The sequence below is a fragment of the Monomorium pharaonis genome, chromosome 10 (genome assembly GCF_013373865.1).
Source record: "Monomorium pharaonis isolate MP-MQ-018 chromosome 10, ASM1337386v2, whole genome shotgun sequence".
Classification (NCBI taxonomy): domain Eukaryota; kingdom Metazoa; phylum Arthropoda; class Insecta; order Hymenoptera; family Formicidae; genus Monomorium; species Monomorium pharaonis.
In genome coordinates, this window is record NC_050476.1 from 19,102,057 (window position 1) to 19,119,422 (window position 17,366).

At 34.2% G+C, this 17,366-nt stretch overlaps 1 protein-coding gene across 8 annotated transcripts in view; it reads left to right on the plus strand.

The window, feature by feature from the left end:
* The window catches only part of LOC105835192 (venom dipeptidyl peptidase 4), a 401,395-nt gene that overhangs the window by 36,445 nt on the left and 347,584 nt on the right, over nucleotides 1-17,366 (plus strand). For 3 of the 8 annotated variants that reach the window (XM_036292837.1, XM_028193725.2, XM_036292842.1), the window contains exon 2: nucleotides 8,571-8,852. The exons of 2 other annotated variants lie outside the window; for them this stretch is intronic. In XM_036292837.1, coding sequence (XP_036148730.1) covers nucleotides 8,826-8,852 — 27 coding nt within the window. In that variant the 5' untranslated portion in view covers nucleotides 8,571-8,825. Of the gene's footprint in view, nucleotides 1-3,497; nucleotides 8,853-17,366 lie in introns of those variants that run through there. 3 more of the 8 variants (XM_036292838.1, XM_036292843.1, XM_036292836.1) reach the window with 2 other exon arrangements.

Here is a 17,366-nt window from a genome sequence, read left to right on the forward strand (position 1 = left end):
CAATCTATGTATCGAATTACGGATGTAATAGAGCAGCGGGAGACTGCAAAAGTGCATTAAATATGCAGGCTGAATATCAGATTAATTGGTCTCGAGACGGGGGTATCGAGGAATAGTCGCGAAATGAAGTTAAGCTCATTGAGCCGATATTAAATATTGAGTTAAAGGGAGCGTTAGTTCTTTGCGAGGAATAAGCGTCATAATTTGCATCGTAATTCTTACCAAGCCGACCAGCAACGAATCCGCATTCAGTCTTATAGCAACGATAAATATGCAAAATGTCGAAAGTGACGAATTAAAATTCCCTTTCTTTCCCCCGGGGGTTGACGGTAGGTAGGGGAGATTTACTTTTCTCTGCTTTCACATAAAAACTCATAACAAACATTTTGCGCGAGCGTAGAAAGAATGATTCTGAAAGAGAGACTGCAAATATGGTAGCAACTTTTGCAGCAGTTCAGTGGACAAAGTTACAACAATATAAGTTGTGTTTAACAAGTTGCACGTACAGTGCGGTACATCGGGAAAAGAGTTGGTGAATGATGGTTACTTTAGTGAAACAGTTTCAATTAAATATTCATTATAAACTCAATATAAACAAATATTTAGTAATATTTAGTAACCGTTTGACAACCGTTTAATAACAGATTGCATACTTGATTATTAATATTATAATAACTAAATATTAATAACTATTAATATTTGGATGTATTAATCAAATATTGATTAAATGAAAATTATTTCGCCAAAGCTGAATCATTCCTATTAAACTCCTTTTTTTAGTACAGAATTTTTTGGTATAAAGTATAAAGTGTGAAACGTCTCCGATATAATTACAAGAAATTGTTTAGTAGCGATATATTTAGCGCAGCTGTTATTATATATTTTAACCAGAAATAAATAATTAATCGCTCAATTATAAGCCTCCAATGATAATTTCCTAAAAATTCCAAAAATTTATTATAAATTATTTTATACTTTATCTTTTTGTGAAATCACTATTAATAGTAAACTCTTTAATATAATTTGGTTCAAGCAGAGATAAATTCGAAGGTTGTCTGGTGCAGTAAAATAATACTTAATTGAAGAGAAATAAATTTGGAATATTATAAAAACAGAAATTGAAAAAACAGATAATAATTTTAAAAAATTATTTGAAAAATAAATGTTATTTAATAAAGTTAATTCAAATATTGTAATACATTTTGCGAGAAAGGAAAATTCGAAACTATTTGATTTCTATTTTTCCATTTACAAAACGCTTAACTTTCACATTCGTGAAATTATCGTTATTTTAATTTATAATCGATGTGGCGTCGTTGTGAATGCAGCTCTGATTCTATCGCAATATAATTTTGCTTATCTCGACCTCTAGAGATAAAGTCCATACAAGTCTATATATTTCATGAGATGCACTCGATGCATAATGATTCTCAGTGAGACTGCGACATTTTTAAAACGGTGCTTGACGACGATGCGAAAACAAGTCACGTACGCGAAGTCATGGCTCCGAATAATTAGACGCGGTGAAATTCAATTACTGTTTCGTTGTTGTCCTTTCTCTTTCCGATACGTTTCGAGCATCGCTGTATTTCAGATCAATTCGTCACCCAGATTAGTTGCGGAAAAGGCATAATACGATTGAGTAGGTAAATTAGATTCAAGTTCCGTGACACTGAACTCACTGAAATGTATATGATTAACCAATTACAAGTAATTTATTACTATTTGGCAATTTGACGCTTTCATTAAATGTCATTGAAATATTCTATGATGACTTGTAACATTTTATATTCTATAACAGAATGTTAAATAAAAAATAATTATGTATCTTGTAATTATGTTCCTTATCGCATTTATTCTGAGTGATATATTTGAAGTGGGGACTAATAATTTTCATTATAAATTAGCTGTATTAATTTCGTAATTAAGAAAACTCGATCGAAGAAGATAATAGAAATATTAAAACATTCTTGCCAAAACTTTGATATTGTTTGAATTAGCTAGATGTCGGTAGTCGTTACTAATTAGCGAGCAACGAAAGAAAGAATAAAACGATAATATCTTTTCAAATCTTTAGTTTTTCAAAGTTTTCTTAAAACTTTATTTTATTCCCAATCTATGTATTTATACTTTCTCTTTATTATATCATTTGTTCACTTAGCATTCTCGGTCAAGTATCAATTACTATCTTTCGTTGAGTTTTTTTGCTTCACAAGAGGAAAAAACCTCGCTTCACCGCGACTGAATATTTTATTTACTGTACATTTACACGAAGAGAAGGCCAACCGGTTCCGACTGTAGGATTGCCGTGAAAGGATTTTTATACAGGCCGATACGATGAACGGGCACGAAGGTGGGAGTGTGCTATGGTACTCGAGAAAAGGCTGAACTTTCGATTACATCCGTGTTACTTGTCTCCTCGACGCGTCTATGAGGATAAATCGTTTCTCTTTTTCACGGCCGATGTGCATTAATGCCACGGAAAAAAAATGCGTTCTTGAAAATCTGGGACACACACCAAAAGACGAACCAAGGCAACACCATGAAAACTGAACGCCGTCGACGAATTAGCAAACGGCTGTTCCATTTTAATAGCATGTTTTGACGTATTCACGAATTCCGATTGCGAAAGCACAATTGGAGCTGTGCCAAAACGCACGCGAGATGAGATAGTAGAATTCAAATAGCAGGAGGGATATCGCTACGATTACAGATAAGATACTAAAGATTATGAAGTATTTCGAAAATAATTCCAAAGTCATTATCACTAATAATCACACATATATTTAATATTTATATGTATATGTCTGTTACAATATAAATAGTAATCTTTTTTAATTCGGTGATAAACTATTCTTTTCGCTGCTTCTATTCAATATTAAATTCTACTTACTAAGTCAATTAGATCATTGAACAAACTTTTGTATTTTTAAAATTTTATTTTGTATATTACATTTTAAATTAGATATGATAACTGCATAATATAATATTAATGTAAAATATTTAATAATAAATATTACAAGTATGCATTAGCGATATTATTGTTTATTTTGCTTCGATTATTATTGCGATTGTAGTAATATTATAATTGTAGCAATACTGTAGAGATTGATTGTTAAACGTGGTCTATACTAGTAATTGAATAAAAGCATTTACTTCATTAATATTATATGTTTCTTGGCATATTTCACTGGGAGTTATATCATTATCATAAACTGTTCGCGGTTGTTATCGTATTACCTGAATGTGGATTTGTGGCTGGTATAGAAACAATCAAACAAGATAAACAATATATCATGATTAACGCATAGACACAGAGTAAGAATAACCTAATTATTAAATATTGGAAATAATAAGAAGCGGAATGGAAATTAGGTTAAAGTTAAATAACTCATAAATTAATTAAATAAGTAATAAATAAAGTTAAATACTTTGCTTTTTCTAATATTTTTATATACATTTTATTTCATATGTTATTTAGCAAAATAAGCAGTTATTATTAATAATTGTTTTAGAAACTAAACTGATTGTACTTTATTTTAGAAATGTATATATAACTAATTACAATTTCGACTGTTATTACATTAATTATTAGACTCTGTTTATTATCTTACAGCTAGTTCATAATTAGCGTAACTTTATTTGCTGTAAACGATTTAGTAGTGAAGTGGTATTCATTGAAAGCGGAAACAATAGCTTGTTGTGCGATGACAGCTTAAATAATCAGCGGATTATGTTATACACGAATCTGTGTGTAAATCAGTATGGGTTGGAATTGCATCGTTTTGTTAATAGATGATATCACTATACAACTTTATCTAACAGCGCTATTTGTGAACATATTATTTGGTTAGGCCATATCGTTAAAATGACGCATAATATTTGATTTCTATTATTAGTTCCTGTAATTGATTCTATTTCCGACGTCTGCATGTGATACGTAATTAAAATAAATTCATAGATTGCATAAATGATGTTATAATATACAGTATGGGCGTATGAATATCGCTTTCCACAGAGACAAAGGCTAACAGATTCAATTTTGTATTGCAATGATCAATCATGTTCACTTATTAATAATAATTATGTCATATATCTCTTAAACCGTTGTAATTTCATATAATATGCTTCACATCTATCTGTTTATTTATCCGTTTATCTATTCATTATAATCATGTTGAAATCTGACATTTAAATTCGCACGTTTAGAATGGTTTAATTAATATTTAGTAATTATTTCTGTACATGAAAATGTAATATAAACCAATTAAATGATAAAAAAACGATTGCTTATATTTTTAGGATTTTACTTTACTTTATTAAAAGTGATATTTATCACAATTGTTAATCATTTGTAATATCTAAATAAAGAAAATTGTTTCACTAAATAGCTTTAAAATTTAGCGGAGATGTTATTAAATAGTTAATAGACAGTAATACATTAAATAAATATCCGGTCGAATCATTCGGAATATTTGTTCGAGTTTTAGCCGAAGTCGATCGAAATAGTCCATTCTTTTTCCTTGATTGCAATGCAAATCGCGTTTTCCGGTCAATGTTTATTTTTAATCGGTCTGACGTTTACTTTTACCGTGTATTTCTTAATGAATTGTATTCTCTGTCTCTCTCTCTCTCTCTCTCTTTCTGTCTCTCTCACGGAGACGTTGTACATTTCATGCGCGATGCGGCACGAAAATTCCGTGGTCAAAAAGCAATGCACCATGCGATGCAGCTTTATGGGCGCTTTAACATGCTCCGAAAACACGTTTAATTTCACCGAATCCGTCTCGGGCTCGCTCGAGAAGAACGCTCGGGACGTTGTCTCGGTCAGTGTGACTTTCACTCGCGATGCCGAATTAAACGCGAGCTCGCGGTCGATTTAGCGTTAAACGCCGCTACCTAATCTGAAATGTATTTGCGCGGTGTAACACACATCACGGCGCGGCGTGTTCGCAACGTGTGAGCGAGGGGCTTCGCGCCCGAGAGATCGGAGGAGGTTGCACACACGCACACACACACACACATATACACGCACACAACACACATACGTACGTATGTGCACGGGACTTTGTATATTTGTCATTCGGCCGTAATGGACGGCGAAGCGCGTACGTCGGCGGCGATTTACTTCCGCGCGAACAATGCGCGCGGGTTAACCGCCGACGAGGACGCACCCGGGCGAGAACACGCGCGCTCTCGACCCTACCCTTACGTAACACCTCACTCTCGGGGAGTGGACGACAAGGGACGGCGGCGACGTCGTGGTGGACCGCGAATGAAATATTTCGGGAACCGCCGCCACCGCCGAAGAGAAACGAGTCGTGGAGAGAGAGAGAGAGGGAGGAGGGAGGGGGAGAGCACACTCGAAGGGACAAGAGAGCGAGAAAGGAAGAGTGGATTCCCCCTTCAAATGTGATTTACGTTCTTTCGTGTTGCAACAACGGCGTCACGGAGATCAAAACCGCGCGTAATTAAAATTAGCCGAGGGGGACGATTGACGGAGGGGAAACTCGCAATTACTTATTCTCATTTTGTAATCGTCATTAAATCAATTACCATTTTATGCTTTCGATATGTATAATGGCTATTAATTTGAAAGGTATATGGTGGCGGCATGAGCATCCCGGCAGCTTTTCAATTATCAAAGTGCACAATTAAATTTCTGTTAAAGAAAAAAAATCGATTCTGAAATAGATTTAAAAGATTGCCGCGAGCGGAAACGCCGGGCGATCGAGGTTTATATCTCTCGCGCTGTGCCATTCCGATCGGGGAGAAATTAATATCGGGAAAGCAAGAGAATATCCGTCTATCTTATTCCCTGATTGATAGGAATTTCGCGGCGGCGTCGCGAACGACGAGAAAATGCCGCCGCGTGCACGAAACGTGTACGTCGCGTCCTCCAGAATTGATCTGGAGGTGGAATTAATCACCGGACTGTCACGCTCACATCCGCGGAAACGCGGAAGGTTGGACGCGATATATGTGTACACATACGTAGATGAAAAAAAAACCGGAGCGGGGATTTCAATTCGAACGGTCCGGGCCCCCGGCCTTTCTGTCCCGCGCCTTTTTTTGTCGCGCGCGCGCGCTCTGCAGGTGCAACGAATATATGCCACGCGGCCGATCATCGGTGATTGAAATACGCCTTCATCGGGAACGCACACTCTCGACGGGAAATTACATCGCAGCCTCTGTCGGGGCGAGCTCTCCATCGAATTACGTGTGTACGATAATTTTTTTTGCCGCGCAAGATGCGCTGAAATTGAGAAAGAGAGCCGCGCAACGAAGTTTCCCTCCGGAATTCCTCGCTTCTCGCACGCTCCTCTCTCGAATGAAATTTATATTCTGCGTGAAGAAATTTGCTGGTTTTCTTTTTTTCGTCACCGATGACACGGCTGTCGTATGCTTCTTTAACGGCTGTTCTATCCGCATAAACTTGAAGACAATAAACTTTTTTTTTTTCGAAATAAATTCTAGTGCTTTATTGTACGTTTACGTTTACGATTCGTAAAAGTTGAATTACTGATGAGTTTCTACCTTTGCCGTGGGATATACAGCGTTTGAAAGGCCAGGTTCTCGCTTCTCACGGTAGTTCGTTATGTAAGAAAAGGTTGCCACGGTTATCTATTCGCATTCTGCCGCGTATAAAAAGAACTATTCAGATGCACGTCTTAATGTCCTGTATTCCGATTTCCGACATGCACGTCGCCCGGATGCATTTCATTGCGTAACGATAAAGAAAATCTCAACAAATGTACTCGTACCTCACTTAGAAATTCCGCAAAGACCGCGGGCATTGTGTGTATACGTTATAAATATACCGTAAATAAGATATACAGCGGTTTATTCAATTCCACTGTCGCGCGGAGATAAAAAGTCTGCGTGCCGCACGTAACGGGGGAATAGAATTTTGGGACGTGGAAAGGCGCGAAATGCCGCGCCGTGTCGCGGTGATTTGAATAGCGCGGCTGTATGGGATGTTTTTCATTTCTTCCTTCGCCCTTTTTTTTTTTTTTTTTTTTTTAGTTTCAAAACAGTTCGTCACGTCAATATCGAACGCATAAGCGGGGAGAGGGGGCGCGTTCGTAAGCAGAATATATCTTCGTCAAAGTCGCGGGGTTAAAAAAAACGAGCTCAAAGAGCAGCGTGGTGTCGAGACTTTCGTACCACCCCCTCCCTTTCCCGTCCCTCGATGGCTTTCATCACTGCCAATGGCGCGAATATCGAATTAATTCATTATCCAGATTGAATTATGATGCGCCAGTAATGATGCGTGTGCGAAAATGCAGGTTCTGCGACACGAAAATGTAACGCAGCATTTACTCTAGAAAATAATTTTCGATTCTTGAACGCGGTTCCACGATTCGCTTGACCGATTATGCGAATTTGTTACTGGCGTTGCATAGAATATAATGTTTTGTTGTATTAATAATCAAGTAGTTATCAATATTATTATACTATTTTCAATGAGAAATTCGAACGCTCGCCGAAAGATAAAATTAAATTAATGTCACGTACGATATTTATTAGGCTTTTGATAAGTTTCTGTCTACGTCATAAATGAGATGTGTTTGTAAAATTTTCAATATACACCAAATCAATAAATTATTCGATCATGACAGCTTCTTTTTAAAAAGATAATCAAGTAATTTATTGGTTTTGGACTGACTGCATCAATATTTCTATATTATTATGTAATTTAATACAAATTTCACTGTGGTCATTTCTTTTTTATTCAAATGTCCGTGTATCACGTATGCAAAACACAATTTTCATTAGTTAATTTATATTTTCTTGCTCTTAAGCTCATTAATAATGATGCAAGTTAAATTTTCATGGAAACTTAGAAGCATGATCCGCGCAAGCCAAGATTCAAACTTAAAATAGTTATTACATACAATATTAATACATTAGTGAATAAATAATGCTTTGCGTAATTTGCAAATTTCACATATATTTCTGCTTTACTAATAATTAATTTTTGAGCAAGTAAAAATTAGTAGTTTTTTTTCTACACACACAGAACATATGTATATATCTTTGTGAAAATTAAATAATTAAAATTAAGTAATTCTTTCAGTCAGGACAAGAGGTCGATTATATAAACTAAAATCATCTAATACGAAAGATTAGATCGTAAATTATTTTCTCGTTAAAAAAGTATTCACCGGTTTAATAGACGACGCTGTGTTGGCATACGAATTAATCAATTTATATTTTATTAAAAGTGGAGCACACAGATTTTCTCGTAGTCGATACATCCAATATCCCGGAGCTCTCGGTATTTAATGAAGATCGCGAGTAACGAAAAAAAAACCGGTAGTTATCGTTCTTATCAGGCAGACAGATTTCATTCTTATATATAGTTATAGAATTCATCCTTGATATTGTTTCGTGCGTAGTAATGAAATAATATTCTGACCCAGCTCCGGTCGCTGACCACCTTCGCGCTCTGTTCTATCTCCCTTTATTCCCTCCTATATTCCGGCGCTACCTTTCCACCCCGAGTCCGACTTCGTATCCGGTTCCATTTGAATACAAAGCGACATTGCGTGAAAAATTAAATACAGGTTTCGCTCCGTGCTGGCCGCTAAGCAGTGATTAATGGACTGGAGCCATTGAATTCGGGCAAGCCGACGGAAAATCGACCGGTAGTGAAAATTGGGACTGTGGAGAAAGAAAGAGAGAAGGACAAGGGGGAGAGAGAGAGAGAAAGATAGAAGGGAAGGGAGGGGAGAGAGAGTGGTGCAGAGAGAGAAGGAGAGAAAGAGAAAAGTGATTTTATTCCTGTAAGTGCAGACGCCCGTGACGGAAGCTCGAGGACCATGACGGAAGGCGAGCCCAACGTGAGTGTAAGTCGCATACCTTTCCTACATCTTATTTTTCCTTCGCGTTACTTTCGGCCGGAGGAGGATTCGACTTGCGTCGTAAAATAGCGCTTAGAAAATTGATATTACATAAGCGATGGAATATAGAACACTCATATATATGTAATAACTATTGTTCCCGGCTTCTGGGATGATAATACTTGTCAGGTTTTTATAGAAACTAAAGTATATTCGAGCCTCACGCATACAGTTATATCATCGAAAAATTTAGTTTTCAATGTTTTAAACCTGCAAAATGTTTCGAGATAATTCTATTCTCGCGAATAAAAATAGGAATTATTTCTATACATTTGTGCCGGAATAAAAACTATTTGGTTACGAAGAATTAATTGATATATTCGTATGGAAAAATAAATGTAAGATAAAATACGCGGGCCATTATGTATTTTTACTTGCATTTCTTTTTAAAATTGTATTTTGTATTAAATACGGAAAAAACGTATATTTTAATTACAATGGAAGCTTTAAAACACTTATTGTAAATGCGATTTCTTCGGTGAAAACAGAAATCAACATTGAATATCAAGAAATATTAATTTGAAGGTAATTAATATTTGAAATGTAATATTCGAAATATCTGAAATGTTTCGATAGATACAACACAATTCTCATTTTAAAAACGGCAGAAATGTATTGCTGTTTTGTTACGAATTACGAAGTTTCATTGTTTTCGTAGCAATTTCCTTTTGTGATATCGATTGTACGCTATTGCGAGGTTTATAATACAAAGAACCGCGCACATTAAAACGTAATTACAAACAAACGAGTAAAATGAGATTTGTTTTTCTGGCGCGAGGCAAATGTATATATGCCCGTGTCATTCTCGCGCAATTTTAATTAAAGCGCCGATTTTAACGCCGGGGCGGAGGGAAATTTTACAAAACACCCCGTGTCTTATTACGCCGCGATTGCCGCGCGACGTCGATCTCGCGCCGAGTTTTAGCTCTGTCACCTGCAGTTTTAATATTCATCAAACTTTGCGCGCGCCTCCACGTCGCCTTTGAGTTAATACGTCGCGCTTCAACTTCGTTCCCGGGATCTTCGGGGGGTCCCTGGGAAAACGTGACGTACAGTTGCAATTTTCGACGAGGGTAATACTGCGAGAGGATGACGGCGCACGCGAGAGAGGCATACATTCCGATACGCATGCAGTTTCCCTGCAACGATGTGATGTGCGGTGATGATATTTCGCGAGCGCGACGGCGCGCAAAATTAATGCGATCGATGAACCCGAAATGGGGCGATCCCACCGTCAAACGCGATCGATTGAATCACAATCGAGTCCCAGTTCCCAATCCCCGGGACAAACATATCCCGTCAAACGGAGAGGGAAGAAGAAGAATCACATCTCGAGGGTAGCAGGTGGCCCTTCGATTTTTATTCATAATTCGGCATAACGAGATTCTCCGGGAACACTTTTATTCATCATTTGTACGTCGATTTGCAGGGGAACATCAAGCCTCCCGACCCTTTTATTATCACAGAGTAATCAATTCTATTTAATTATTAGTTTGATATGTAAATCGATAAAATAATCGATTCTTCTGTAAATAAATCTTCTTTCAATTGTTATAACAATTATTGATATAATTATAATTAGAGAAAAATCAATAATATGTAAAATCACATAATATTGTAAATAAAATATTCTTTATTGATTAAACTATGCAACTTGTAAAACGGACGCAACAAATATTCTCGCTTTTGAAGAATTTGTTTCTCTTTATGTAGAAAGAAGCTGTAAATGGACTATGAGTTTTTTAAATTATATAAGCAAATTATATTTGTATAAATATTAATACAATGCAGTTTAGTTTCCAAGAAATAAGGAAGTGCCTTTCTCTAATTTTTTATTGAAAATTAAAATCTTACTAATTTTTGCCAAATTCACATTGTTGTTTATTAAAAAAAAATATAATTAATCTCTTTACCAAAATATGGAAACTCAGAAACTTTTATCATCATTAATAATACTATTAATTTTTGAACTGAAATGTAGATTGTCAATCTTCATTCTAAAATAACAATAATACAATAAAATTAATTACTCCGAAATGACAGGAGAAAATATTATTTCAATCAATTCCCCCTGTTCAATGTAATTTTACTTGAATAAAAGTTTTTTGTTCGTTCGAACCATTCATTTCAATTATTCAATTTCAATCGTCACCGATTAACAGCCGCGCATCGAAAGAGCGGCGTACGTGTGCCAATACGCGTTGAGATCAGGTCATCGCGAATCAAATAAATTAACTGTGCCGATTTGTAACGACTAATCTTAATCACCGCCGCCGTCTTACCGCGCTGTTCTCTTTGTTCCGCCGCTCCATTTCCTCGTCATCTCGTTGGTTCTCGTTGTCGGCTCGTTCATCCGGATGTGAACTCGAGACACTTTGCCGGGCTGTTACTTTCCCGATGATCACCGCATGTACGGCGCACAGACGGAAAAAAACAAAAAGAAACTCGTGATCAAGCTAATGTTGCAATATGTTACTATTTAATAAACATTTAACAATTAAATTAATTAAATAGATATATAAATTATAAAACATATGTAAATTATGTAAAATATAAATTGTATTTTTTAATACGTGAATATTAATAAAAGATAAATACATTTTATAATTAGTAAAACTAATAATTATCAAATACTGCCTGGTCCAAAAAAAACTGCAGATAAATTAAAAAATATTTATTAAAGATACTACTGTAACATTATTAAGAAATAATATTTAAAATAACAACAAGGTACTCAAAATTAATAATATTCCTGAATTCCAATTTGGTTTTTTCTTTATACAAAAAGAGTTTACTATATTTTCTAATAGATTTTTCAAATTCTATCTACGGATTTTTGTGGCTATATACGAAATTTCAATATTTCACACATTCTTAATTTTTTCGTTGGTAATATTTGTTTATTTTTTATTAATATTTATAGTATTTATGTATCTTTATATAATTCGTATTTTATAATTTGCATTTTAATTTATTTTATTGTTAAATTATTAATTAAATAGTAATACAGGGCAAAATCAATTTTGATTCTGTTTTCCTTTTTCTTTTTTCCCGTGCTCGATACTCCCGACAATCGATCGACATACCTGACGATACACTTGATGCACGGAAGATTCAAACCACACGGGGTAACTTCATGTCGTACGCAGCGTCGTTTTATGACGCGATGGAACATCTGTTCCCTACGGCTGTATTCTTGCACCTTTTGCACTTAACCCCACCTCTTTTATTGGTAAACTTATGTAACTTTTGGATTAGGTTTCTTTCAAATTTCTTATTCGTTTCATTTGCGCTCTTTCCATTTTGCATTAGCACCTACTTTATCATTACAACGAGAAAAACTAACTACAGATCTTGTCCTCAGAAGACGAACTTATACCTTGATTAACCTATCTCTTTTCGCGAATTTTCTTTAAAACACTCTTAGAAAATAATTTTATTTTCTACGAAAAGTTGAGATAAAACAGATTTGCGAAGGAAGAGATCGTATGAAAATTACAAATGCGAAAAGTACGAAAGAGACGTAAAATCAACCTCTCTACCGCGAGCTCGAGTACGGGAATCAAGAAAGATGTAATTGTACTACCGTCAGACATTTCGATTCGAAAACTCCGTTCGACCTACCAATGCACGGAGTCGCGTTTGTCGGTCGAACGAGAACGGATGGAGAGCGAGATGGATATTCTAACAGACGTCGCAGTTCGCGCGATAATAGTCGCGAATATGTCGGAGAGACTCAATGCCGGTGGAGGTCAATTCTCAATTGCCTATCACTCAAATCGCCAGGCGCACACTTCCGACACTCAAATCGCGAAATCTCTCTTCCGCCGTGAAAAACACGAGCGCAAAGTGAAGACTGATACGGAAGTGACGCGACCGCGCTGGTCAAAACAAACGCGCGAGCAGAGATTTTGCGATATATCGCGATTCTTTTCTCTTGAATCGCAACACGATGTTAACAATAGATTTGTAGGAAATTGCGATTCAAAATCACAGACGCAGCTCAAAATTCGAACCAATGAAGTGTTCATTTATTAAATATTTGCACAGGAAAATAACAAAATTTATCAATGTTATGAATGCACATTTTGTTTCGATTGTTGAATGATTATTTTTAATACTCGACATGGTGTAACTCCGTTCGAGAGAAATTTGCTTTTCTTTATTAATTCGCGAAAATTTGATAAAATGTATTAATAGTGCAGGATAAAGAAAATACGTAAATTTAAAATTGTCATGGATGTACACAAGTTTTTACTTACGGTGGACATGAAAGAAATGTATGCTGTTTTTTTTTGTATTACGAATGAACAATTTGTATAAATAATTTAATATATATCTACTTTCTATAATTTAATTTAATAATTTTGAGTGTTGTATTAATTTTGATAATTACTTAATACTTTGTGTAGTAATAATAATATAGTAAAATATTTAATGCAATTATTAAATGATGTAATTTAATTAACACATATTAAAAAATATATATGATATAATTTTCTATTTTGTAATTCAAGACATTTGCAATATAAATAAAACGTTCAAAATGCGTTTATTATAAAATTAGATATAATTTAAAATATAAGATAAAAATCGTATAATTCTGTATATCATTTCTAACCCCGAGGCAATCGCAATTGTCAGATATTCAATATGAATAAGAATCTGATGTTGATAATAAATCGATATTCTTTTTATTCTCCTGCTTAATTTTGGAATCAAATTATTGAGTGCATGTATCAAACAGAAATACATTCTTCTACATTATTATTTAAATTTTAAATTATTCGTAAATTTCTAATAAAAAAAATAATGTATAAATATTAAGTGATTTACTTATTTTTGCTTCGCCTATGTCTTCTAGGCCTCCCCTGCCTCCTTCTCCTTCACCTCTCTGGTTGTTGAACTCAAACAACGCAGTATCTGCAAAAACACGATTAATTAATTATATCCGCGAACGTGTTAATTATCGACGATTGCGCTTTAGCACTTTGGCACTTTGCACGGCACTACGCAAAGCGGCGTTACGCAAAGCGCAAAATTATACGAAATATTATTAATAAACGACGCGCCGCGTTCTGCTAATTGACTCATTTGATCGAGTGACTCGTGGACCATAATTCGTAGAAATTAAATCTACATGCAATAAATCGTGGCGAGAAAATCGAAGCGCAAGATTATTCCAATCCTAAGCTAATAGTTATTTTATTTCATTGTTTTAACAAGAGTAAATCATCGCGAAGAGGGAAGAAGGTTATAACGGTAATTTCGGCAAATCTCATTGTCTATTGTCTCGATTTCACACAAAGGCGTACGCGTGACATTCGTGTGAAATAACGGCGCCTCTGTAAATGACCGTTGCGCCCCGTCACGTTCATGTATCGTTAATCGGAGGAGTCGGCTAATCGCGCGACTTGCTAATTGATCGGAATGATCGCGTTACGGGGAGTAATAACGCGATACATGCGTGGTGCGGCTCGCGTCTGATCGGCCGTTGCTGTACGCGCTGTGTGTCAACAAAGTTTGCCATTTACGTCCCGTTTATGTACCTAACTAAGTATTATATACGACTGCTTACACGGACTAATTCAAATCGAATATCTTATTCTTTGTTTCTGAATTTATCTCTACGAATGGTTAATTATTACCGCGATTGTCTCGTTTGGCGAATCCGTTGCCTGTCATTATTAATCAGGATGGAGTATTAATTAATTAAAAAGTTAAATATCAAAGCTAAAGGGTTATTAACTTTTAAATTGACTTGATTTCTTTCAAATGAGCTAATTTTTAACTGTAACTAGTTATTTTTAAAACATTTAAACTTTAACTTATTAACTTTTCTTCTCAAGTTAAAAATTTACTTTATGTAAAAGAAAAACATACATATTGTTTTTGCATAAGAAACAATATTTCTTCGTTATTTCATATAAACTTAATGTACGAATAAAGTATTAAATTTATTTGATGCATATTGTAATTATTGAGTAATGTGTAACTTTAAAAAATTATTTTATATTACTCAATACCACTAAATAATGCTTTTCAATACTAACTGTTCATTTAATTTGATTTAATCTTAACGTAACCTAACCTTAGGTTTTCGGTTCAATTTATGTAACTTTTAATGTAATTAAAATAATTTTATAAGTCATTAATTTTAATTTAATTTAATAAAAAAGGTATATTATAATGTAATTATAATATAATTTATTCAACACAATTAATTAACAGATATAAATCGATATAGAGAATTTTTGGACATAATGGAAAGATATTTAAATTCTAATTAGACAATCTGCTGCGACCTGATTAATATGTACTTTAAACTCATCGATTGTACCGATTTTACAATCGTTAAATAAGACCAAATAGAATTAGAATCAAATCTGTATGCAATTATAATGCAAAGAGTTGTACATCTGCTGAATGTGTCGAAGACCCGAATTGAAATCCGAAAATTTTGAATTTTTATTTCGTCGTTACCTCTTGGAAATCACCATGAGTACATCACATCAGAGGCCTCTAAATAGTTCGGAACCAACGTGAGATTAATTAATAATAAATATATCATATATATGAGATTTCACCACAAAAATGTATATTTCGTAATCAAATTTTTCTAATACCCATTAAATATCGAAGGAAAAACAAGTAACATTTGCTTCTAACTATTTTGATTTTTATTTCAGTATACCTTCTCTTTTATATTACATAATAATTGAGTTAAATAATTATTGATTGCGCGTGAAGAAACTTCCATTTCTGTTGAATTTTTCTCTGAATTTTGCGTGCGAACGGAAATGCCAAATAAGTGGCGAGCGATCAAGCATCAGAAATATTGAATGGATTTTCACATTAATTAAGATACAAATTTACGAAACAGTATCTCGAGTGTGGTGAAATTATTGATGTACATTGCGAATTTTTTGTATATCGAATTTTATTTTGATTGCTAAAAATTTTTTGGCGTTATCGAAGCTGGTTGACCGTTGCGTGTAATATATTTATATTAATTCATTGCTTTGACAATGTTAATCGCAGTGTTAAAAGATTTCGGAGAAACTGCTCCGAATTTTTCGCTAAATTCGGCGCACACACGAATATCAGGAACGTCAAATCGCGCAACAAGCAATTGAGCGTCCGAAATATCGAGTTGGAATAATTGGATTAATTATGGTATTCATTGTGGCGTTTATTAGTCTCATGTGATATACGAATTTACGATGAGACAGAATATCTTGCGTCATGAACATAGTGAACTTGCCGTTATGTATAAATCCATTATTTGTATTCAACATTAATTATTTATTACTTTTCAATAATTGGATTTGCTTTAATTGAATTTCAAATAAGATTCTGAAATATGTTTTCACAGTGAATTTAGTTGAAAGCAACCGGCATTCATTAATGTTTTGACTGGCTTAAACAAAAGATGCGATATATTATATGTTCGAATAGTTTGAAATATAAAAATAACCAAATATGATCCAGTTTGAATATTTCGGACATTTCGGACAGCTCAAACTCAACTAATGATTGGTTTGTAATGTTATATCTGAAGTTTGGTCCATTCAAACAATAAATATATATATTGAAAATAAAAGAACAATTTTAAAAAATTATATAAAAATTTTAAGAAAAAAATCTTTAGATATGGATTTACTTAAATAATTATAAATTTTATAATAAAGCTTTGCAAAGAAATATTAAAAATGCATTAATTTATAAAAATTCTAAATAAACATTTTGAAACAACATATATTATGTTTATAAATGCAGGAGAAACACAAATTAACATTGGTCTGAGCTTTTATATGAACTCAAGTTATGAAGTCTAACTAGACCACGTAACTTAACAGAATCTGTTGTGATAAATAATTTTGTCAAAATCTCGTAAAAAAAAAGGTTATAACATCTTTCTCTGTATATATGAGGTTTTATTGTCTTATTCTAATAAAATCTCATTTTATATTTATAGCATAAATGTAGTCGTAAGGCACAATTGTATGTCCGTTTCTACAAATGAAAATCAGCTTTAACATTTAACTTTCTTCTTATTTTCTTCTTCGATTTAACTTTCTTCTTATTTTTTTTTAGTTTGTTTATTAAAGATTAAAGATTAAAGATTAAAGCGTAGTTTACACGGAGTAAGCGTAGAGTAAGGACTAAGAGTAGGAGTAACGATTTGCTATATAATTTTCCACGATTTTATGAAATTAACGGCATTGTTTGCACTGTTCGCAGCTATTCCTGCACTCTGATTGGCCGAGTGTAAGCGTAAAAGATGGAGTAGAAAATATAATTAATTTATCACGCTTACGTTCTTACGCCTACTGTCACTTCTTACTCCACGTTTACTCCGTGTATTGTAGACCACTGATAGAAATGGATATTAATTGGAACATAGATTACAGATCGATAATTACCAACGCGCTGCCACTTGGCGCGATAATCGGCGAC